The following is a 23,800-nucleotide window of genomic DNA, read 5'->3' as shown; positions in this document are numbered from 1 at the left end:
CCCATTCGCAGTGAAGATGGGAAAAATGGGGTCTCGAGTGACGACCTCTCTCATTCTCACTCTTTTTGTTGCATTAGTCTCTCTCAGCTTGCCGTCTGAAACCTCTGCAAACTACCCGTACTCATCTCCTCCACCTCCAAAGGAGCACTATGAGTACAAGTCTCCTCCTCCTCCTCCTCCTCCGCCGGTGAAACCATACCATCCACCTTATGTGTACAAGTCTCCTCCTCCTCCTCCTCCGCCGGTGAAACCATACCATCCACCTTACGTCTACAAGTCTCCACCACCACCACCACCTAAAAAACCCCACCATCCACCCTATGTGTACAAGTCTCCACCACCACCACCACCCCCAAGACGCCGTACCATCCACCCTATGTATACAAGTCTCCTCCTCCACCACCGCCAAAGAAGCCACATCATCCACCATACGTGTACAAGTCTCCTCCTCCACCACCGCCAAAGAAGCCACATCATCCACCATACGTGTACAAGTCTCCCCCACCATCACCACCTAAGAAACCCTACCATCCACCATACGTGTACAAGTCTCCCCCACCACCACCACCTAAGAAGCCCTACCACCCACCATACGTGTACAAGTCTCCTCCACCACCACCACCCAAGAAGCCCTACCACCCACCATACGTGTACAAGTCTCCTCCACCACCACCACCCAAGAAGCCCTACCACCCACCATACGTGTACAAGTCTCCTCCACCACCACCACCAAAGAAGCCCTACCACCCACCTTACGTGTACAAGTCTCCTCCTCCACCGCCGCCAAAGAAGCCGTACCATCCACCATACGTGTACAAGTCTCCTCCTCCACCGCCGCCGAAGAAGCCACATCATCCACCATACGTGTACAAGTCTCCTCCACCACCCCCGCCGAAGAAGCCCCACCATCCACCCTATGTGTACAAGTCTCCCCCACCACCACCACCTAAGAAGCCTTACCACCCACCATACGTGTACAAGTCACCTCCTCCACCTCCACCTAAGAAGCCTTACCACCCACCATACGTGTACAAGTCACCCCTCCTCCCCCACCCACGAAGCCCTACCATCCACCATATGTGTATAAGTCTCCCCCACCACCGCCACCAAAGAAGCCCTACCACCCACCATATGTATACAAGTCTCCTCCACCACCGCCACCAAAGAAGCCCTACCATCCACCCTACGTGTACAAGTCTCCCCCACCACCGCCTCCCACAAAGCCCTACCATCCACCCTACGTTTACAAGTCCCCTCCTCCACCACCACCTCCCACAAAGCCCTACCATCCACCCTACGTTTACAAGTCTCCACCACCACCACCACCCACCAAGCCCTACCATCCACCCTACGTTTACAAGTCCCCTCCACCACCACCACCTCCCACAAAGCCCTACCATCCACCCTACGTTTACAAGTCTCCACCACCACCACCACCACCCACCAAGCCATACCATCCTCCCTACGTTTACAAGTCCCCTCCACCACCACCACCACCCACCAAGCCATACCATCCTCCCTACGTTTACAAGTCCCCACCACCACCACCACCACCCACCAAGCCATACCATCCACCCTACGTTTATAAGTCTCCTCCACCACCACCACCACCCACCAAGCCATACCATCCACCTTACGTGTACAAATCTCCCCCTCCACCACCTCCCAAGGAGCCCCACCATCCACCATATGTGTACAAGTCTCCTCCTCCTCCTCCTCCTGTACACAAGCCACCAACACACCCATACATCTATGCATCACCCCCTCCTCCACACCACTACTAGAGAGTAGCTCTGATAACATCATGGTAAGCTTCTTAATGCACACATTTCTTAATTTTTCATAACATTCGATTAATTGCAGTTCCATTGTAGCAATAGATCATACTATCTAGCTAACTAGTCCTTAGAAAAGTTGTTAAGTATTATTTCTCTACTTACGTTTTATCAATGTTTTATGAAGCAAATTGACCAATGACATAAACCAAACATTTTCTTGCAGGGAAAGACAAAATAAAGGAAGGCTTGCATGAAGAGGCTTATATACGAAGAAGGACGCCGAAGAGCTCCGGCTTTGATGTATTGTTTGATTTTGTGCTGTTAAGGTTTGTTCATGATGTTGAGTGTATGTAGCAAGGAGTGGTCAGTGTAATATTTATTCCTATTATGTTCATGTACTTTAGGAATTTCGGCCATTATGCAAACGCGGAGGTCGATCGATAAGCAATAAAATAAACACGTTTATCTAATATTATTTGCCCATGCATCATTGTCATGTATTATTTAATCGTGTCCGTTTCTCTTTGTCCTTCGTAATGATCATGAAGGATGCGAGTGGGTGGGACACGTTAACTTTTGGCCCCTCTTAATTTGTTTATGCATGTATGCATGGCTTTTCCCATGCATGCAACAAAATCGAAAGCCGCGTCACATGAGAAAGAACAGGCCAGGTCGACAAGGAATCTCTCAATTATCATGCAGATCATCGAGATCATTGCACTTTAGTTGAAGCTAGCGGTACTTCTTGCTTAATCATTTATGTTCTTCAATGGCGGACATATATATAATTTGATATATTCCCGGCCTTGCTTTTGTTAGCTCCATTAATGTTTAAGTCCTTTAATTCGAATTCCATATTTGATTACGTTACAAACTGCATGCAACGAAACAACATTAATGGTGACACTGACATACGAAGGAATTGGAAATAGTGAGCCTTTACAGTCAGACCAACTGCGTACTCTTCATAATAATAATAAAGACATCATGTGAAGGAATTAAGTCATGGGCCCAGCGACTGCGATCAGTACCTGAAGTGGACAAGACTTCTCTTTTTTTTTCATCCACTTGTTTGAGATATCTCATCATAACACCTCATGTGAGAAAACCATTTAAAATGTTTTTGGTATACTTTTAATTTTATTTTAATTATATAACAAACGATTATGCGGAGAGAAAATATATTATATATATATATATTATCCAATATCACTATATAGTACTTAATTAAGCTCTAGGGGTAGCTAGGCTTATTTTGAAACAAAATTATTCAGCAAAATACTTAATTATTGATATATATATATATAATTAATTAATCATTATATATATGAAGAAGAGAAAAAATTAAACTTATTAATGAGTTATTCATCAATTTACTAATTAAAATATTGTATTACGTACTTTGCTACATGCATGATGATCATCATCATCAGCAATATTTAGTATTTTGAATTCATATCAGCTTAGACATCATGTTTAGCACATATATATAATATTCAAACTTTGAATTAATTTCTCAGTGTTTAAATGCAAGCTGTATGCATGGTAAAATTCGTACCATTGAATAATTTAAAAACAATAGTTGAAGATTCAAAGATTCCACCCGATAGATATGTTATTAGTATGCTTAGAGGTATGGACCCCCGCGCCCACTAGGCTATGGAAAAATTAAGAAAAAATAAAAAATAAAATAAAATAAAAAAAAGCCTGGCCTCCCAAAAAGGGAACGCTCGATCTCATAGTATTACTATTCTAGCTAGCTCTTCTTTTTCTTTTCTTCTGGTTCTGATTATATGAAAAAATAAATAAAATAAAATAAAAATCCATAAAAGTAGAAATATTAAATATAGATCTAACGAATAAACCATGCAATATATGAGTAGTATATATTAATTAATCTTATCATGCATGAACCTTGTGATTGACGTTCATGATCGAGTGCATGCATGCATGCAGGGATCGATCATGATAAGCTGATCGAGGAGTAGTAGTACTACTTGATGAGGCGGCCATATATCAATCTAGCTAGCTAATTGAAGGGTTAATATTGTTATGCTAGCGCATGCGTGGAGATCGATACATTAATGTCATCATCACTATATATGGTGAATATGAAGAAAGATGCGTTTTGATTTCTGACTTTACCTAAACATATTTAGAAAATGATATAATGATGTTGACATGGATAAAGCTTGCTAGCTATATATACATATAATATTATATATATATTAAGGTTAGGGTGAGATCATACAGTACCACATGCATGAGTGGGGAGCTATCGATCATGAGTTTAATTCCCTGCAGCTGTGCATGGACTATCGAATATTAATAATCAAGTGGTGGGGCAATTAATATGTCTACGTACGCCTACGTAAATTCATTATTGTAATTAATATAAATCTCTTACTACTATATATCATCAATATTATTATTAACATAATCAAAAGAAAATGTCAGTACGTAGTAAATGAATTTACTAACTTGGTCAATATTGTCTATTGCATATATAATAGTAAAGGTGAGATCAATAGACAAGGTTAATAATAATGATCAAGAAATTTTTAGAATGTCAATAACCAAAAATATATATATATATATATGAAAAATGTTATTTGTACTTAAGGAAAACTTACAAAAAACTTATTTTTCCACGTGTCAGTCATTAATATACTGGAAGTAATGAAATTTGATATTCAAAATTTGAATTTGAAAATAAAACTGACAAAATGAGTTTTGTAAATAAAAATATAAGTAAAAATTATAAATATATGTAGCACTACTCTATATATATATATATATATATATATATATATATATATATATATGAAAGTGGATCATGTTTTAGCTCATGATATACTATATTATATGTGGGGTAATTAGACGACAGAAACATGTCACAAACATCACTAACGAAACATATATGGCTAGCTATCTAAATGGATAGCGCCGTTTGTAGGTCTTTTTTAACTCTATATATATTATATATATATATATATATATATATATATGAAAATTTTCTTTTTCCACGAACCTAAACAAGTAAAAAACAAAAGGCTAAATCATTTATTACTTGTTTAGGTTCGTGGAAAAAGAAAATTTTCCTATTAATATATATATATATATATATATATATATATATATAGTCGTCAATGAACAGATTAGTTGAATTATTGAGAAAGTAGATTCCAATCATTCTGATCTCTCTCTGCCTACTAGCGAATTCATTGACGAGTAAAGAACAGTTCTAGCTAGGTTTAACTCCTTAATGATATCTATCTTTTTTTTTTCGTTTTTCTTGTAGCCGGCCCGGCCCCTAGCCATTAACATTTTATCAAGCTGGTGTTAATTAGTTTGTCTTTTAATGAAATCCATCTGAGTATATGGTTTCAAAATCCATTTACAATACATTTTTTGTTTCATTGGATTCCTCTATATATACGAGTGTCTCATCCAATGGCAGGTCTGCACTGATCCTTCCTGTCAATAAAATTAACTCACTGTCTTCTTCACCAACACGTAAGTGAAATCACATAGAAAAACTGCCACAATTAATTCATGCAAATGGGGTCACCAATTAGATTAAATTGGGGAGAGAAAGAAGAAAAGAAAAGAAAAGGACAAAGCAAAAAAAGTTAAATTATATACCAAATTAATAAAAAGTAATAACCTATATATAATATCTCGCTTGCATTCCAAACCAAGGATTGTACGCCCTATTTGATGAAAGTTTTTTAAGAGGTTTATAGGGATATGAGTAATATTAGATACAGTCATGAATTATGTAAATATCGTATATTCTTTTTAAAAAAGAATGAAGTTTATTATTAAAAAATTAATTTTTTTATATAAATTTTACATATATTCTTTTTTTAAATTAAGTAAATGATACTTACGTATTTTATAATTATAAAAATCATTCTTCTTTTAATATTATGATTTAAAGATCATGGCCATTATTGCATGTTCATTTGGGTCAAGTCCATTAACACTAGTCAAGATTCGAATCACTTTTAATTACTGGATTGCCGCCTGACAAAGGACAATGCATGCATGCATGAATTGGCTAATTATTCATCTAAACAGCCAAACAGCTTTTCTAGTATCTGGTCAATCCCTGGAATTTTTCCAAGCAATTATCGTTAAACTGCATGCATCAGAGCATCCTCGGTAAATTAGTTAAAAGTTAAATTTATTGAATAATGATTGAGATGCTATAATTGATCAGATTCCTCTTGGGTGGAATACAGCTAGCTAGCTAGCTGATCATACCAACTATCAAGCTCGAAACTATTTTTCATCCAGGCCTGCTAGTACTGCAATAGTCAATGCCTAAGAGAGAGTGATTTTTTTATTGAATCAACGGATCATAATTGTACAGCACTTACCTTTCAAGGTTGTATTTATCCAAGAAGACGAAAGAATTGACTCTTCCATGGCTTGGCTGCCTCCATCAAAACTCGTTACTTTGCTTTCAGAGACAACTTTTCCTCCCCCAACAAACCAGTACTGCTTAGCAACTTACTGCGAAATTTACTGCTCACGACGGCAGCAGTCGTGCATGATTGATATTTTGATCAGTATTATAACAATAAGGTAATTAAGGGAAATGATTTATATATTTTTTAAAAAAAAAATCTACTATACTGCTCAAATCTTATCGTTCGATTTTTTTTTTATCTAATAATAAAGAAAATGATTTTAAATATATTGATATATATTTTTTTATTTTTTAAATATATTAAAAAAATGTGAATAAAAAATTAAAAATAAAATTATTTTTATAACTATCGATAATATCAAGCGGTGTTACTCTTTTTAAAATATAGTATATTTCTTTTGAGAAAAAGTACGGAAAATTTGCAGATTTACATGAAAAAACAAACTATTTCACGTTGGATTCTACTTTTCCTCAGCGAAAGTGTGAGAAATTAATTACACATTTTATATCTGTATCTAATATGATTGTAAGGATCGGTTTATTATGTATAAATTATTATTTATTTTTATACTCTACATTTATAATTTTTTTATAAAATATGAAATATTTTTTATAAGATATAAATATATTTTTTATAGGATATGAGAATATTTTTTATAAAATATGAGATGTAAAATAATAAATAATAATTGATAGAAATGATTTTTTATTACTGTAATATTAAAGTGCTGGTTCATCTTTTCTCTCTCTCTCTTTCTTTCTATCTTTTCTTCTTCCTTTTTTTTTTTCCTCTCTCTCAGCTTTTGATCTCTTGTCGACAACGTTCAGTACAAGAATATTTCAGTTGTACTGCCATCTCTTGTGTTTGTTTCTTTTTTTTTTTTTTTTTCTCTTAATTAATTTGATTGATAGCTGTCAAGCACTAACAAGAACATTATATACAGGCTGCTCTACGTTTGGTGTAAATTAGACACTAATCGGATAATCAGGGTCAAAATATAGAACTCGGTACTGGCTTTCCGCCATATGCTCGGCAGACCGAATTGCCTTAATCCTCCGAATTCTAAGCCTCACTAAGAAAACCCATTATAAAATATCATATCTACTAATTTAGAACTAAAAAAAAAAAAAGCAGAAAACTAGGGTCAACAACAGGAAATTAAGTTTTATGCAGACAAGCATTATTCAAATATATATATATATATATATATATATATATATATAGTGACAGCACCGGACCATCATATATCTTGCCACGTTGAGTAATTAATCTAGTTTGGTGAGATTCTCAAAATCTGATACAATTCATTGTAAAAACCTCATGAAGTCAATGCTCTAAAACTGATGGATGAAATTCAAACACACCAACGATATTCCGATCAAGTGTTAGGTGAGGATTGGAGGATAGGTAGTTGAAGTGAAGTTTCCGTATGTGGAATGTTAAATGGATGAGGATTTACTACAATTTCTTGTTAAAAATAATTTTTTTTTTTATATATGTAATTTCTTGTTTCGATTTTTTTTTAAATGTCGTTTGCATGTTATATTTATTTCTCTCCAAATTTAAAATTATTTGAGAAATTTCAAGGGATTGGCTCTCAATGTAGTAAAGACTTTAATTTTAGCTATATATATCCTCAAAGTCTAAGGTTCAAATTCTCTTATATGTGAACAAACTTTAGGGACCATTAGACTGAAAAAATTTTCTATTGAATTATCTGATAAGTACTTATAAAATTAATCAGAATTTTTATTCTCAGACACTCGGTGTCAATAAAAAAAAAATATTTAAGATAAAATTATAGTGGATCATGGTTCGATAGCCTTTCCAATCAGCATTCAGCAATGGTTGGGAAGTCATGAATCCGTAGGTATACCCTACGAAAATTAATTTTCAGACTAACAAATGAAAGAGATTTTTTTAGAGCTATAACTATCACATGGGACATGTCATAGAATTTGTGGATGAAGCATGCACAATTAGATTAGGCACAACTGATCTTCAATTATGATCATGTGAAAACGGGTCCCACGATTTTCCATCGAATGGTCTTTTAGTCCGACACCCACATGATATTACGAAAAAGAAGAAAAGAATGAGGAAGTATCTCGATGAACTTGGCATAAATAATTACTAATATTTGATGGAAAGTCTAGATTTTTTTTTTCCTGAATTTTAAGATTTAGAATTTAAAAATATATGGAAAGTGCTACATATATAAAGAGAGTATACAAAAATAAACTTATAAATTAATGTGACTTTATGCGATCTGTTAGATCTGATTTACAATAAAAATAACTTTACAATATGACGTATTGCATCAAGCTACATAAGTTTATAAGTTTATTTTTATATAATTCTTTTGTGGCTAAAATATTTCTCTTATAGATATTGTGAGATGCACTTCATGCGTTTATTTTTCTCCCTCTTCAGTAACTAAAATTTGGTAAAAAAGTACTTGAGATACAAAATCTCTTGTAACTAGCCGAGGTGTTCCCACATTTTACGATCCAACGGCACAAAAAGAAATTACTTGAGATTGGCTTAATGGAACACCCAAAAAGGAAACGGAGAAAACGTCTAAAATTGCTTCTAAAGCATTTGCAGGACAGTAGCTGAAGAAAAAAACATATGATAAAAGATGAGGAAAGAATATTGACAAAAAGAAGACGAGATATTGTGAATCTTTTTATTAAAATAACAAAGTAAAAGGAGAGGAAATGAAGAGGTTGGTTTTAATAAGAAATAAAGAATTTCAAAAGATGATCTTTGCCTCTTAATCCAACTTATTTTGAAAAAAAAAAAAAAAAGTGAATTTTTCTTATTTCCATAATTTTCTTTCCAACCTATTTCTCACTGAGAGGAACTAAAGAACCAATACAGGATGGTAAAAGGAGATTCTAAGCCTATTGGTCTAGATAAAGATAGCCAATGTAATGGAATCTAGCATCTCTAAAGCTCTCTGGGTTGAACAAGTTTGAAAGTTATATGTTGTTTACATTTCTCTGTACTTTTATGTGGTTAAATTGATATCTGATTCATACAAAAAACAGGAACAGTAATGTCATCAAACTGACTTAGGCTGATGGTTAGTAGATGTTCTCAACCAGGTTTTGTTACCACCAGTAGACTGGCGCTGCTCATGGTCGGCTTTGCTTCTTGTTAGCCAGACAGCATAAAGGGCTATCACAGCAACTAGCTCAACTAGGTTTTTTCAAGAAATTGTGAATCAACAATGACCGCTGCATGACTAAAGATAAATTCATATGTAAAAACTATGCAATATTAAGGAAGATTCCACCAATCAAGCAAATGATCAAAATTCTGGTATTAAGGAAGATTTCACCAATCAAGCCAAGGATAAAAAATCTGCCAGCTAGCCGAAAATCAAGCTTGTAACAATTATCATATCTTGGCAATTAATTCTGTTAATTTTGTAAATTCATAACTGTAGCTAGTTTCCTAGAATAGAGCTTGTAAAGTTTTTATTTAAAATGTACACGAATCCTTGTAAATTGTGTGTGCACAGTTTGTCATCTTTCATTTTGAGAAATAAATATTCAGTCTTATTTAATTCTCATCATGGTATCAATAGAGCCATCATCTCATGAGAATTCGATCCCCATATCCTCAAATCCCACTCAGAACCCTTCCTCCCCCACAGATATCCCCTTGATTGCACTAACATATCTACACAAATCAATGACAAACTTACTCCCTCAACCTTCCCACAGTGGCGTGCCCAATTCGAAGCACTTCTAATTGGGTACAATCTTCTTGACTATGTCACCGGAGATAAACCTTGCCCCCATCAAGCCGACACCCTCACATCCTCTCTTCAAAAAACCCATTGGGTAAGGCAGGATAAACTTATCCTAAGTGCTATCCTCGCCTCTACCGCATCAACCATCACTCCCCTCATTTCAATTGCCAAAACTTCTAAGGAAGCTTGGCAGAAATTAAATATTCTCTATGCTAGCAAATCTCGATCTAGGGCAATGCAACTCAAAGAGGAAATTACATTAATCAAGCGAGGCAATCAGACCATTCAGGAATACCTGCACACCGTGAAGTCCCTTGCTGATGAAATCGCTCTCATAGATCATCCCATTTCAGATGATGATCTCACTTTATACATCCTCAATGGCCTTGGTTCAGATTATCGGGAGATCGCGGCACCGATTAGAGCACAGGAAAAATCGCTCACTTTTGAGGAACTTCATGATCTCCTCGTGGGCCATGAGGCATATCTGCGCCATCTCGAACTCTCCATATAGCAGTTGCTAGCTACGGCGAACTATACGAACCGACATCCAGGTTCGTCTTCATCTTCTGGAAACAAAGGTAACTCCTTTCGGAGTTCCAACAAGTCTCAATATTCTAAGGGGCCTTCGGGTCAATCTCGCCTGCACAATGGGCCCCGTGATAGCAAGAAGCCCAACAACTCGGGCAAGTTCAATGGGCAGCGACGTTTCCAGCCAAAATGTCAAATTTGTGACCAACTGGGTCACATTACAAAGCAGTGTCCGCGAGTGATTTTTTCCGAAGCTACTGCAAATTGTGGTTCCACCTCTCCAAAGAATGATACTAAGTGGCTCATTGATTCTGCTGTTTCACATAATATTACGGGTGATTTGGCTAATCTTTCATTGCATTCCGAGTATGATGGGACAGATGAAGTTGTAATTGGTGACGATTCAGGTTTGCGTGTTTCACACATTGGTTCTTTGGATTTTCAATCACCATCACGCACATTTCATTTAAATGATACACTTTGTGTTCCCAGTATCCATAAAAATTTAATTTATGTCCATCACTTTACAACTTAAAATAAAGTTTTTCTTGAATTTCATCCAACTTTTTTTTTTTTGTCAAGGATCAGACCACGGGGGCGATTTACTCAAAGGTGCATGTGAAAATGGTGTTTACATGCTTCCGGACTCACTGGTGGACTCTCCCTCCAAAATGGTTGCAAATGTGCATGAGCAAACATCGATTGATGGGTGGCACAAGCGGCTTGGACATCCATCTCAAAAAATTATCCACTATCTTATCAAATCTTTTTCTCTTCCAATAAAAAAAGACCCAAGTGTCTCACATTTGTACTTCATGTTCAATGAATAAAGCCCATCAACAACCATTTGGTTCCACAAGTTTAAAAAGCAATGCACCGCTTGATCTCATCTACACCGATGTTTGGGGTCCCGCACATATAAATGGTCTTGATGGTTCCAAAATATTACTTGATTTTGGTTGACCATTTTACCAAATATATGTGGTTCTATCCTTTAACAAACAAATATGACGTAAGTACCATTTTTTCCCAATTTAAACACCTCGTGGAAAATCGTTTTCCAAGAAAAATCAAATGCCTTTATTCCGATAATGGTAGTGAATTTGTGGCACTCAAAAATATTTTTCAATTCATGGAATAAGCCACTATACCACCGCCCCTCATACCCCACAACAAAATGGTGTCTCCGAGCATCGTCATCGTCATCTTGTTGAAACCAGTTTAACCTTATTACAAGATGCTTCTCTACCCTTGTCTTATTGGCCCCATGCTTTCCAAACGGCTATTTATCTCATTAATCGACAGCCAACGTCATTGTTGAACAATAAATCACTATTTGAAGCCTTATTTCAATAACGTCCAAATTATCTCAAGTTAAGAAAATTTGGATGTCTATGTTTTTCCCCTAACCCGGCCCTATAACTCAAATAAACTCCAGCCCAAATCACTACCGTGCCTGTTCGCGGGCTATTCCCAAACTCAAAATGCCTTCAGATGCCTTGATCTCCACACAAACCAAATTTATTTTTCTCGGCATGTAATCTTCGGTGAAACTCGCAGCCCCCTCAAGTCCCAAGTCACCAGCAACCGAATCCTTGCCCTCTACGCTGCCCATCTCGACGCTGCCCCTGTCGCGACCGCCGCTAGTGCAGACCGAGTGCACATCGTCTTCTTGTGCATCTTCAAGTAATAGCCTTAATTTTTATTCTCAACATTTCACAAATTTGCATTCCTGTTCTTCCTTCGCACCACACGAGTCATGCATGAGTGAGTCTACTCACTCTATGCAATCGCTACCCACGAGTACACCAAATCCTTGTGAAACTCTCAACGAGTCAGTAGTTAACAATCCGCCTCCTGTGATAATCCAAACCCACACAATGACCACGCGGTCCATGAACAATATCCACAAACGGAAACAGTTAAACTCAGTCACCAAACATCCCATTCCACCCACCATTGAACCAACCTGTGTGACTCACGCACTCCGTGATCCAAAATGGAGACATGCTATGTCTGAAGAACTCACGGCCTTGATGAGTCATGGTACGTGGGAATTAGTACCACCTCTTACACACTACAAACCAGTGGGCTGTAAATGGGTTTTCCATGTCAAGAGAAAAGCTGATGGGTTTGTTGATCGATTCAAAGCACGGCTTGTTGCCAAAGGGTACAACCAACGCCCTAACTTGGATTACAAGGAGAAATTTAGTCCAATTGTAAAACCAGTAACCATAAGAACTGTTCTTTCTATTGCTGTTATGCAAGGGTGGATTTTAAGACAACTTGATGCCAACAATGCATGAAATGTTGACTAAAAATGTTTACATGGTTCAACCTCTGGGCTTCAAGAACATGTCTAAGCCTAATCATGTTTGTCACTTACGCAAGGCCATTTATGGCCTAAAACAAGCACCAAGAGCCTGGTATTCGGCTCTCAAAAACACCATCATAGAGCTTGGATTTGTGAATTCTAAGGCAGATTCTTCCCTCTTTATATACAAAACCAGCTCTATTACATGTTTTCTGTTGGTATATGTGGATGACCTGGTCATAACTGGAAATGATCATCAATTTGTTGATTCCATAATTGCAAAACTTGGACAATGTTTCTCCTTAAAAGACATGGGATAGCTTCATTTTTTTTGGGCATGGAAGCTATACCTACAAAATCTGGTCTCTTCTTGTCTCAGCATAAGTACATTAGAGATATTCTGTCCAAGAGTAACATGCTCGGTGCTAAAGATGTCTCCACCCCATTGTCAACTACCACAGCCCTTAAACTAATTGATGGCACCAGTTCAGTTGATAGCACCGAATTCAGGAGTGTTATAGGTACTCTTCAATATCTCTCTTACAAGGCCAGACATCTCCTTTGCAGTGAATAAACTCTCTCAGTTCATGCATAAACCCACTACAACTCACTGGACAGCTGCAAAGAGGCTCATTCGTTACTTGAAAAACACAATTTTTCATGGCATTCACATCAGAAAAAACAGTCTATCAACCCTTACAACCTACACGGATGCGGATTGGGCAGAGAACTTTGATGATAGAACTTCAACTTCTGCTTACATAAGTTTCCTTGGAACAAATCCTATTTCTTGGAGCTCAAAAAAACAGAGGGCAGTTGCTAGATCATCTACCAAGGCTGAGTATAGAGCCCTTGCAAATGCCGCCTCTAAGACCATTTGGCTACTTCAATTGCTTAAAGAACTCAGTCACCCTCTCTCCACTACACCCAAGCTGCTTTGTGATAATTTGGGTGCCACACAGATGAGTTTAAATCCAGTCCAACACTCCCACATGAAGCATATTCAAATTGATCTACACTTTGTGCGCGATATGGTTCAGAAATGAACTCTCCAAGTTCATCATGTTAATACATAGGATCAGCTTGCAGATCTTCTAACAAAACCACTGTCAAGGCAACGTACGGAACAATTGCGAAATAAGATTGACCTTGCCGATGGCAGCCCCATCTTGCGGGGGCGTATTAAGGAAGATTCCACCAATCAAGCAAATGATCAAAAATCTGGTATTAAGGAAGATTTCACCAATCAAGCCAAGGATCAAAAATCTGCCAGCTAGTCGAAAATCAAGCTTGTAACAGTTATCATATCTTGGCAATTAATTATGTTAATTTTATAAAGTCATAACTGTAGCTAGTTTCCTAGAATAGAGCTTGTAAAGTTTCTATTTAAAATGTACACGAATCCTTGTAAATTGCGTGTGCACAGTTTGTCATCTTTCATTTTGAGAAATAAAGATCCAGGCTTATTCAATTCTCATCATGCAACTCAACAGTCTATTTGGTTGGTCCTAATTTTGCTAGTGATCACTTGGTGGAAAAGTAAGTCCTAATTAAGGGAAGAAAATCCACCATTGCATTTGTACAGAGTTTCCTGATGGTGAATCCTACAGGAACTAACCAACTTTACATGTTTTTCAAGATACAACGAAGCTTACCCATCGAAAGGGTGATAATTGAAAACCTGAACCAATCACATAAAGTATGCATTTGTTCGAGCGGTAGCCATACCAGATCTGCTCGAGAGTATAACCCTTGCTTGAAACAAATTTCACAGTGAAGATTATCATGGTGTTACTTGGAGTCCCTGGAAAAGTATATTTGAAATGGAGATTATGATACTCTCTCCCATTGTCAATCTGAATTTGTATTGGACAGCCTTCTGAATTTTTCCAGTCACTCCATTGTACAAAATAACCTTGTATGCAACTGAAGAACATAAATCAGGGGGAAAGAAACGAAAAGAGAGAAAATTCCTCACCCAAATGCCTAAAAATGAGCCGCTTTGAATATCGCGTAATGGGAATGTTCAACTGCTGTTTGTTACTTCCGAAGTTTTCTGCAATGACAATTAGAATAAGATCAATTTCTTTTTCCTTTTCTATTCAATGAGTATGGAAAGGAGAACCACAGTTGTGGCTCGAGTTGGTTTTCTTTGGTCCCCCGGGAGGGGGTTGTGGATGTTATTGTACCTGAATTTCTTGAAGGAGATTTTCAAGTTCAGCTGTTATCTCGGAGAAGGAAGGCCTATTATCAGGAACTGCTTCCCAACATCTCTGCATTAATTCTAATAGGTTGGGGTGCGCATTCTTCGGAAGATCAGGTCGGAGTCCCTAATAAATTGAATACAGAACATAAATCTTAGGTATAGGTAAATTCAGAAGCTCAACTTTCACAAAACCCCAAAAAAAAAAAATATCCAAACAACATTTAATTCTACCAATCCATTGTCATAAACCCCACTACAGAACACATGACAAAATTTTTACCAAACCTTTCATATACCTATCCAGTTTTGGAAAATTCGATACAAAACACTTCGTAGTTTTGCCTTTGTAAGAATACTAAAAGGTAAGATAAATTTCGACTTCCTAAACATACATGCTAACACTTCTGTCACATATAACAAACTCTTAAGAGGCATTAAATTGCCATTGTAGTTAAGTTTCCATGCTATCCAACAAGAAGCAGAAATCTAACACAATTTTTTCTTCTTCTAACTTTTTTACCTCATCTACAAAGGTATATCCAAATTTATTTTGTCCTACTGTCGAAGGGCTAATAAACCACCTAACGACTTAAATATCTGTGCTTTTAGACTCGATATTTATGGATACCAATGCAGAAGAGAGCCTGAATGTTACTCAAAAATTATAATTTGCCAAATCTTAATCAGCCCAACTTGTTTTACACATACATAACTTATACCTACTACAGACCCTTGAGGGGCACGCTAAAGTTTGTGTCATTTCAGAAGCCATGAGATTTTGCCATGTTATCAAGGTTAACTTCTCTCTGTTTTTTATTTTCTTTTTTTGTGCAAAAAAGTTTTGCTACTCATCATCTCACACACCACACTTGTTTTTATTTTTTGTTTTTTGTTTTATTCCTGCTAAACTAAATTGTGTTCTTCTACTCATCATCCCTACATCACATACTTGTTAAGGGGAAAAAAAAATAAAAAGATAAAAAATCATGTGAGGTGTGTGGTGTAAGAATGATGAGTAGAATTTTTCAATTTAAATTGGATGAACTGTTCGATTTAAAAGAAGTCAATACAAATGTGCAAACCTGTCTCACACCCAAGGCAGCTTGTAGTGGAGTCATGCTATCATATGGAACCTGCCACACAAAAATTTTCATGAATGAAAATTTATCTTGATTTGCACAACGTTCTTTGCTCTTACTTTTTTTATAAGAATTTTATTGGAAAAAAAAGTGCAAATCAAGTATACAAGAGAGATGCCTAAACAGAAAAAGGAAAAAGAAGAAAATCCCAAAAAATGGGTAAAAATGTAAGCAGCCACCCAAAGATAAATTGTTTTGAGGAAAAAAGCCTTGAGATCTCAAAAAACTTCCCACAATCTTCAAAGCTCCAATTATTTCTTTTTCTCACGTAAAACAAGACAACCAGTTTTACAAAACTTCACAATGAGGGATGCCAAACTACCATTTCCAACCCACCAAGAGAGATCCACTATTCATTAAGGCATGACCTAATCTACTATAAATACAGAAAAAAATAAGTCCACAAAGCACTACCTAACTCATAGTGAAGCAACAGATACTCCACTATTTTTACTGATACAATATCAACCAATCACCAACAGATAACTCCTCCCTAAATTATCCGTAGTGAGGATCTTCCAGCAACCATCCAAACAAAAAGCCACTCTCTGTCAAGCCTTGGTCCGCCAAATACTCTTCTAAGGAAAAGAATTGCTAGTATGGGGATGTATAGCTTTATAGAAATATTTGACTTCAAAAACACCGTGTTTAATGCAGGTCCACCAAGTCTTACCAACAGGCTGTGCTGCTGCAATGGCGAGTAAGCTTTCCGGCATGGGGCATATCTTTGGCTATAAATGAGCTCATATCTTCGTCGTACTTCCACCATCAACCAGGATACCATTGCAGACTGGCTGTGTCATTATCTCTCATTAACACAACATCTAGTCTAAAACTCATACTCCTTGGCCGGTCATGTTAAGAAAACCTGAATCCAACAGGGCTTTCCCTTTGATAATATATCTCAGTTCACATTGTTTTTTTGTTTGATAAGTATATCTCAGTTCACATTGTATGGGTCTTTCCCTTTATTATTAAGAAAAATCCTTATGACCCAAGGAAGTAGGCTTAGAAGATGACCCAACTTTCATATTTAGCTCCAATCTTGGGCCCCACATTAAATCTAAAAATGGTCCAACGAGCTTGGATCTCTTAACTCAATTGATTTGGGCTAAGAAAGCACCCAAGCTTTGCCACCCCTCGAGAAGCCAAGCTCAGATCTAATCCCCCTCCAACATCTCTAGCATAGAGTCCACATTGTTTGGAAAATTATCCCTTTTCTAAAAATTTTTAGTTGGCTTCTTACCATATGGAATGAATTACTAGAGGTCTTCGTATCACAATCTCCAAACTAGCCTTAATCGTCACAAATCTTGGTTGATGAGTAAAGGAACTTCCAATTTGCAAATCAGAAAATGAAGCTGACAATCCTCTTGTGCTCAAAACACCCCATGATTTCTCAGCAGGAACTGCCCTAATCCTAGCAGCAAGCAGCTTACGATTGACCTTCTACCATGTCAGTCATCCCTTTCAAAAGGTTCTTCAAGGATACAATATTCAAGCCAGACAATATAGAGTTAATGTATGTAATGTCATGTCCTGCTCTAATACCATTACCAAAATGCAAATGAAGAAAAATTGAGGCCTTTCTCATTTCTTCCCCAAATCCTTTCCTTCCAGAATAATTATAAAGCTGAAATGACCTCCACCACCATACTCTGCGAGGGCCAAACCAAATACAACCATAACTAATGGAGCATCTTTGAGCCAAATATGCTCTATTTCCAGCATGGGAGGACTTGATGAACTCCGGCTGCTCCTCTTCTTGGAGCAAAGCTTTCATTATGGATGAAACCAGCTGATATTGATTCTGCCCAATGAAATTGAGCACATGATCCCTTTACTTCTCTCAACTGTTTGGAGAACTGACAAACTTCCTTCTTACCATTATTACAAAAGCCTTCATTTCAACCATAAACTGACTAGAATAACCCTTGATGAATGAGAACAAAACTGGTGTAATCGAAAAAAAAAAAAAAGAAAAATCAACAGCTATGAATCACCATGGTTGTAAGAAGAGAGTTTTTCTTCTGAAATTGAATTCTTTTGGATATAAAAGAAGAAATTGCAAGTTGAGGCTTCTTGCAACTATAGAACATGCCTTGGCAGTCACTAGCTCCCACAGGACTATGGCAAAACTGAATACATCTGCTTTCTGATTATATGGCTGGTGATTTATGACCTTGTGAAAAAAGAAACACGAAAATGAGCAGCAGAATGAGATGTAAATAACGAGCACAGACACGTGCATAGCATATAAGGACATAAAGAGTGCTAACATACGAATATAAAATCATTGACATTAAGTTCAGTTTGTTCCAGTACTAAATGAAACCAAGCCAAATAAGTATTTCACTGGCACTGGATAAGGTCTGGCATCAGCTCTGCCACCAGAGCATTTGCGGCAAAGACAGCATGCCTATATTTTTGCAAGCAACATGCCAGCATCTCAAGGGAATCAAGAGTATCCAACATCCTTCCCTTAACGACATGACTTGTCATTAGTTCGCAGAAAAAGGCACAAATAATTAACAAATATCAATTTTGAGCTGAAAAGCTAATATCATTCTAGGAATAATCCTAAAATGCATGTGAATGAAGCAGAGTAGAGTGGACAGGTCAGCACGGTCCCCATAATCGATGACCGATGACCAAAAGTAAGATACAGAATCCATAAGCTTATTGTAATTCAAGGAAAAACATGAAACTATGTCATGACAGGAGCATATCGAAAGTCAGGGTATCTAAGTGGGACGAAAGATGAGTTCCATGACAGCTAAAACAATGACTTAAGAGTTGATCATCGGATCCATTACAAAGATCTAAAACTCTAGCACAGATATTTAGACCCAATATTTTAACAATAAAAGCTTAAAAACAAAGAGGTAATATCAAACTTAATTATCACTGACCTCAGGTGCCATCCATCTGTAGGTTCCCGTCTCTGCTGTCATTGTTCCCCCTTGAGTTTGGAATCGAGCAACCCCAAAATCTGCCACCTTAACAACCTTGAGACCAAAAAAAACAAATTTTTTTTTTAAAAAAGATCTAAAGCCTTGCCTCTCTTTACCTGACTGGAGTAGAGATGAAAATTAGAGAGCACAATCAATAACAAATCAACACTTTCAACCTGTTTCTATCAAGTCATTATCCCAAGAAATCATAAACAAGATGACATCAGCAACAGTGTCATAACATATGAGGGTGAACATGGTAACAACCAAACTTCACTTAATTTATTTATTTTTTAATCAGTAAATAAGAATTTTATTGGTGATAATAGGCCTAGCCCAAGTACATGGGACAACCAAGCTTCACTTAATTCATTGCAAGATCTGAGATTTCCAGTGGAAAATGGCGCATACCAAAATGCTAATAATACTGATAATCATAATAGTGGAGACGTAGAAGTTGATTCTATTATTATTAAATTATACTAATCATTACAAGGCTGGATGCATGACTTTTCAGGCCAAACGCCTAACAAAATATAAGTCATGACAATAGATTGCAAACAGAATATAAATAATCATTCCTTGTATCATTAGCTAAATTTTTTGACAGGCAATCAACTACTAGATTTTATTACTGAAGACGTTTACCAGTGGAACTGAACGTACGGTTGGAGGAAAAATAACCAACATCAAGTTACCAGAGAGTTTATGAGAAGTTTTCTCACTGGCTTAAATTGAATGAGAATACCTACTTTGGCATTTGAATGTTGCTTGTGAATTGGAATTTTTAAAACATATAATATACATTTGGACCATACAAACAAACTTGTCCAGAAAATCAAATTTCATACGCCAGCAGCACAAGTCCAACCCAATCAAAACAGTAGCCAAAGATTTCAGGTCATTGATTACACACGCAACAATATAACAGTTGATACCGTACAGAAACAATTTTCATATGTATTAAAGTCCAATAAATATTTTTTTTTTACTAAGTAATAAATTAAAATCCAATGTATACTTTGGATCATAAATAATTTGAGTAGCTAAGCTTATTTATATTTTTTCAAAGAGATAATTAAATCATTCTGCATTTTATATGCTTTTGAAGCTGTTTTAACTGTCAATCAGTCAAATCAATGATCTTCATAAATTCGTACATTGTGAGTGTCCATTAGCAAATTTGCTGTCTTCAGGTCCCTATGGATTATGTTGTTTTGATGCAAGTACTCCATTCCCTTACTGACATCAACTGCAAACTTCAAGAGCTGAGGAAGTTCCAAGATGTTATGATTCTTATGCAGGTAATCATACAGACTTCCTCCAGGCATATACTCTGCAAGAAAGATCAAAATCCCAGAAGTCAAAGCCAATAACCAAAATCCACAGGTGCAAAACATCAAAATAGACACTTATTCCAAACAAACACTTAATATATGAAAAAGAACTGTGAACTCTTAAAAGATAGATACATGTGTGAATTTTTGACATAAAGGTTCAGCCTACATGTCACTACAATTAAATAATAGACTATTGAAACATTTCATGGTTACATAATACATGAGGAAAAGCAAGAGTCAGGGAACCTAGACCATCAAGTGAGTGACAGTAGTGAAAGACATTTAATGTCGCAGGTCATCAGAGAGACATAATACCCAAACCAATTTAGAGCAATTGAAATTAATTTCCATAAATGTTGAAGTTTGTCTTGATAAATGAATTGAAAAAAAGAGCATCCTGAGAGGGACCATAACTTCTTGAGCAAATTATGCTAGAAGGAAATTATGGTTTGAAAGTTGGAAAATTTTACCAAGTCCTTTCAACTCACTTCAAAAACAACTACCTTTCCACATCTAAATTTGTTCATTTTCTTTTCCTTACTGTGTCAAAGTAACTTCTGACAGGGCAGTCATAAGTTATGGTGCCCTATCAGAATTTACAGTGGAAGAAACCGTTTGAAAAAAAGCCTTAGAGCTAAGAAAAATTCTTTTTTTTTTTTTTTTTGTTATTGGCACCAGGTGTCCGAAAACAGCATCCTGACTAATCCCGGAGGTGCACAAGCCCTCGGCAAGGAGTTTCCCTCCAATGCACCTCGGGTAATTCAAGGGAAAATCCCCCAGTACGAATGGCCCCTAGAGATTGTTTGCACCCAAGAGGATTTGAACCTTAGACCTGGGGAGAGCATACCCCAAAACCAAGGCCTTTTTCACTTGAGCCAACCCCTAGGGGTTACTAAGAAAAATACTTAATTATGCCGAATGCAAATATTGGAGTTTCCAATAAAAGCTCTACCTGTTACGATGCACAAATGTGGAGGCTTTGTACATGCACCAATGAATTGGACAACATTTTTGTGCTGGACCTCCCTGCATTCAGACATTTAAAAAAAAAAAAAAAAGAGAGAGAGAGAGAGAAAAAGCAAGAAAGGGGAAAAAGGAAGTGAGAAAGAGGTATATGACAATGGTGAGCAGTAAACTTGACATTCTACAAGAAGCCAAGAGGACAAGATACTAATTTCTTCCCTTGATACCAATAGGAAAAATGGTTATGTCATGTGAATATAATGTAACAGTATGAGGAGATACAGCTAAGCTTCTTTGGGATCCTTCTAAGAAAGAGAGGTTCACAGATTGTTCTTTCTGTAACGTCCTCATCCCAAATGATAACAATCTCTTTCCTTCAAATAGTATTTGGGGGACTGAGTCCCTTTGGAGAGCCCTTTTTCTGCACGGACAGTCTCTCTAGGAAAGATCCTCACCATGGATAAATGAAGGAAAAGATAAATTGTAGTCATTCATTGATGATGCATGCATAAGAGGAAGGGGGAGTTCGTTGACCATATTTTACTCTGTTGCAAGATGCATGACTAGTGATTTGTGGAGTGATTGCTTCAGACAGGTTGGTTTGGCTTGGGTCATGTCCAGAAGAGTAGTGAACCCTCTTTAGTCTTGGAGAGGATTAGAAGGAAGCCCATAAATTGCAGTAAGATGGGAAATGGTTCGTACTTGCCTAGTATGGTAAGCATGGAGGGAAAGGAACGAGAAGAATTTTGAAGTTAGTGAAGGAAGATTGGAGGAGCTCAAAACTTTTGTTTTTTTAATACTCTTTTCCTTTGTTTTAATGGGCTACCCTTTCATGATTTTTTTTTTTTTTTCATCTTTTTCTACTTCTGACTTTTCTATACCAGGTAATAAAAGTTATTACTCAACAATATGAAATACATGGGTAGATCATCAAAGCCACATGCGCACACAGAAAAAGTTAATACTGATGCCTGTTTACCTCAACATGGAACCAAACCAATCATACACTACAAGGATTTGGCAAACACACTTTTTAACTTAACTTCTTTTGAGGCTAAAATATAGTTTCTACCCTCTAACTTATACATGTTTTTCCATATGCAACCTAAACTACCAAAACTGGCATATTTCACCCTCCAATTACCACTTTCATTTAGGTTTGACCAATGGCATAACAAAATCTTGACTGTCAGATCTTAACAGAAGATGCTATTTGATAGTCAACGGTAGTTAGAGGATACAATGAGTCAATTTGGCAGTTTCAGTTGCACATTGCAAAACGCACATTAGTTAGAAGGTGGAAAGTGTATTTTTCCCCTTCTTTCTAATTATTTAAACTAGCCAAAGGATATAGGGAAGTAAGCAAGGGAAGGTTCTATGTAACTAGAATAAGCAAAAAAATATCATGTAAGCAAGGGCAAAAACATTTTCATGACTTTCTTAGTAAAATATACCAGAAAAACAATCAGTTCTGAATGTAAAACATATAATGAACAATATAGTAACTCCTGCTGAACTATTCACCTTAGAATTGCCACTTCATGAGCAAACTCATCCTCCAGAGCATTATTCAAATGTTCAGATCTAAGAATCTTAACAGCAACATCTTCACTAAGATAAACTCCATGATACCTTAAGATGAACCACAAAAGAATGGTGAGAGACATAACTCTGAAAAAAAAGAAAAGGAAAGGAATAGTGAGCGGCATAAAAGGTGGACAATTAAGAGGGCAGTCGTCCAGCAGAACCAAAACGCAACTTACAGATCTCCACAAGAACCAGATGCAATTCTTTCTCCTATTGTCAATGATTTTCTATCTATTTCCCAATCTCCAGAGTTAGCTTCTGTTGACAATGCTTTTTCCACAGCTGATTGAGAATTTGAAGATCGTGACCACGATCCCTATATTTTCATGAAAGGGTGTTAATTGTTCTTTTATTGGTGTTCATTCTTCACTCACTGAGAAGAAAAAGATTAAGCAAGATAGGTATAGAATTGCTCTGGTGGGTCCAGGCATTGACATCACAACTAAACTAAACCTCTATTAATGGTGGAGAGATCTGTGCAGTAACTTTGAACATCAATGTAGTTTCAAAAGACAGACATGAACCATCACACCCATATTGACTACATCATGAGCTTTATAAGACATGGATGGGTTGGTGGGCAAAAGTAATAGTCGGGTCATGCATTTGAAAGCAAATACAGAATATTAAGAAGCCATCCCCCAACCACTAGACCTAGATCAGTAAATCTTTTATAAGATGTAAGCATGAAAAGACAGTGACATACTTTAAAGCAAAAAGTGATTCAAAATCATGTGATTCAACATAAAAGCAGCTAATTAAAAAAATGAAAAACAGGTACCCGCT

General features: G+C 36.7%; 2 protein-coding genes across 7 annotated transcripts in view; both read right to left on the bottom strand.

Annotated features, from left to right (window-relative positions):
* LOC121244597 lies at positions 1-17,818 on the bottom strand. The gene is made up of 4 exons (XM_041142743.1): positions 17,814-17,818; positions 13,587-13,595; positions 1,054-1,831; positions 1-296 (listed from the first exon to the last, which is right to left on the bottom strand). Exons 3-4 carry the CDS (start codon positions 1,804-1,806, stop codon positions 84-86), a joined length of 966 nt encoding a protein of 321 aa, XP_040998677.1. The 5' UTR covers positions 1,807-1,831; positions 13,587-13,595; positions 17,814-17,818; the 3' UTR covers positions 1-83.
* The window catches only part of LOC121244596 (serine/threonine-protein kinase STY46-like), a 22,364-nt gene continuing 12,884 nt past the window's right edge, over positions 14,321-23,800 (bottom strand). The window contains exons 8-17 of one of the 6 annotated variants that reach the window (XM_041142739.1): positions 23,191-23,330; positions 22,952-23,059; positions 21,417-21,490; positions 20,285-20,460; positions 19,083-19,244; positions 18,272-18,352; positions 16,114-16,164; positions 15,015-15,155; positions 14,804-14,881; positions 14,321-14,629 (exon numbers count right to left, since the gene is read on the bottom strand). In XM_041142739.1, the coding sequence (XP_040998673.1) occupies positions 14,852-14,881; positions 15,015-15,155; positions 16,114-16,164; positions 18,272-18,352; positions 19,083-19,244; positions 20,285-20,460; positions 21,417-21,490; positions 22,952-23,059; positions 23,191-23,330 (963 nt within the window). In that variant the 3' untranslated portion in view covers positions 14,321-14,629; positions 14,804-14,851. Of the gene's footprint in view, positions 14,630-14,803; positions 14,882-15,014; positions 15,156-16,113; positions 16,165-17,114; positions 17,981-18,271; positions 18,353-19,082; positions 19,245-20,284; positions 20,461-21,416; positions 21,491-22,951; positions 23,060-23,190; positions 23,331-23,800 lie in introns of those variants that run through there. The other 5 variants (XM_041142740.1, XM_041142741.1, XM_041142742.1 and 2 more) reach the window with 5 other exon arrangements.

Source organism: Juglans microcarpa x Juglans regia, chromosome 8S, assembly GCF_004785595.1.
Source record: "Juglans microcarpa x Juglans regia isolate MS1-56 chromosome 8S, Jm3101_v1.0, whole genome shotgun sequence".
Lineage (NCBI taxonomy): Eukaryota > Viridiplantae > Streptophyta > Magnoliopsida > Fagales > Juglandaceae > Juglans > Juglans microcarpa x Juglans regia.
The sequence above is the reverse complement of the archived record's forward strand: the minus strand, read 5'-3'. Positions and strand labels throughout refer to the sequence as shown.

What these genes read in the sequence shown, in the direction of transcription:
- LOC121244597 (XM_041142743.1), bottom strand. Translation starts at nt 1,806, where the DNA reads ATGATGTTATCAGAGCTACTCTCTAGTAGTGGTGTGGAGGAGGGGGTG. An exon ending in TGGATGGTAGGGCTTCGTGG is followed by an intron (nt 297 to 1,053) that starts GTGGGGGAGGAG and finishes GGGGTTTTTTAG; the next exon opens with GTGGTGGTGGTGGTGGAGAC.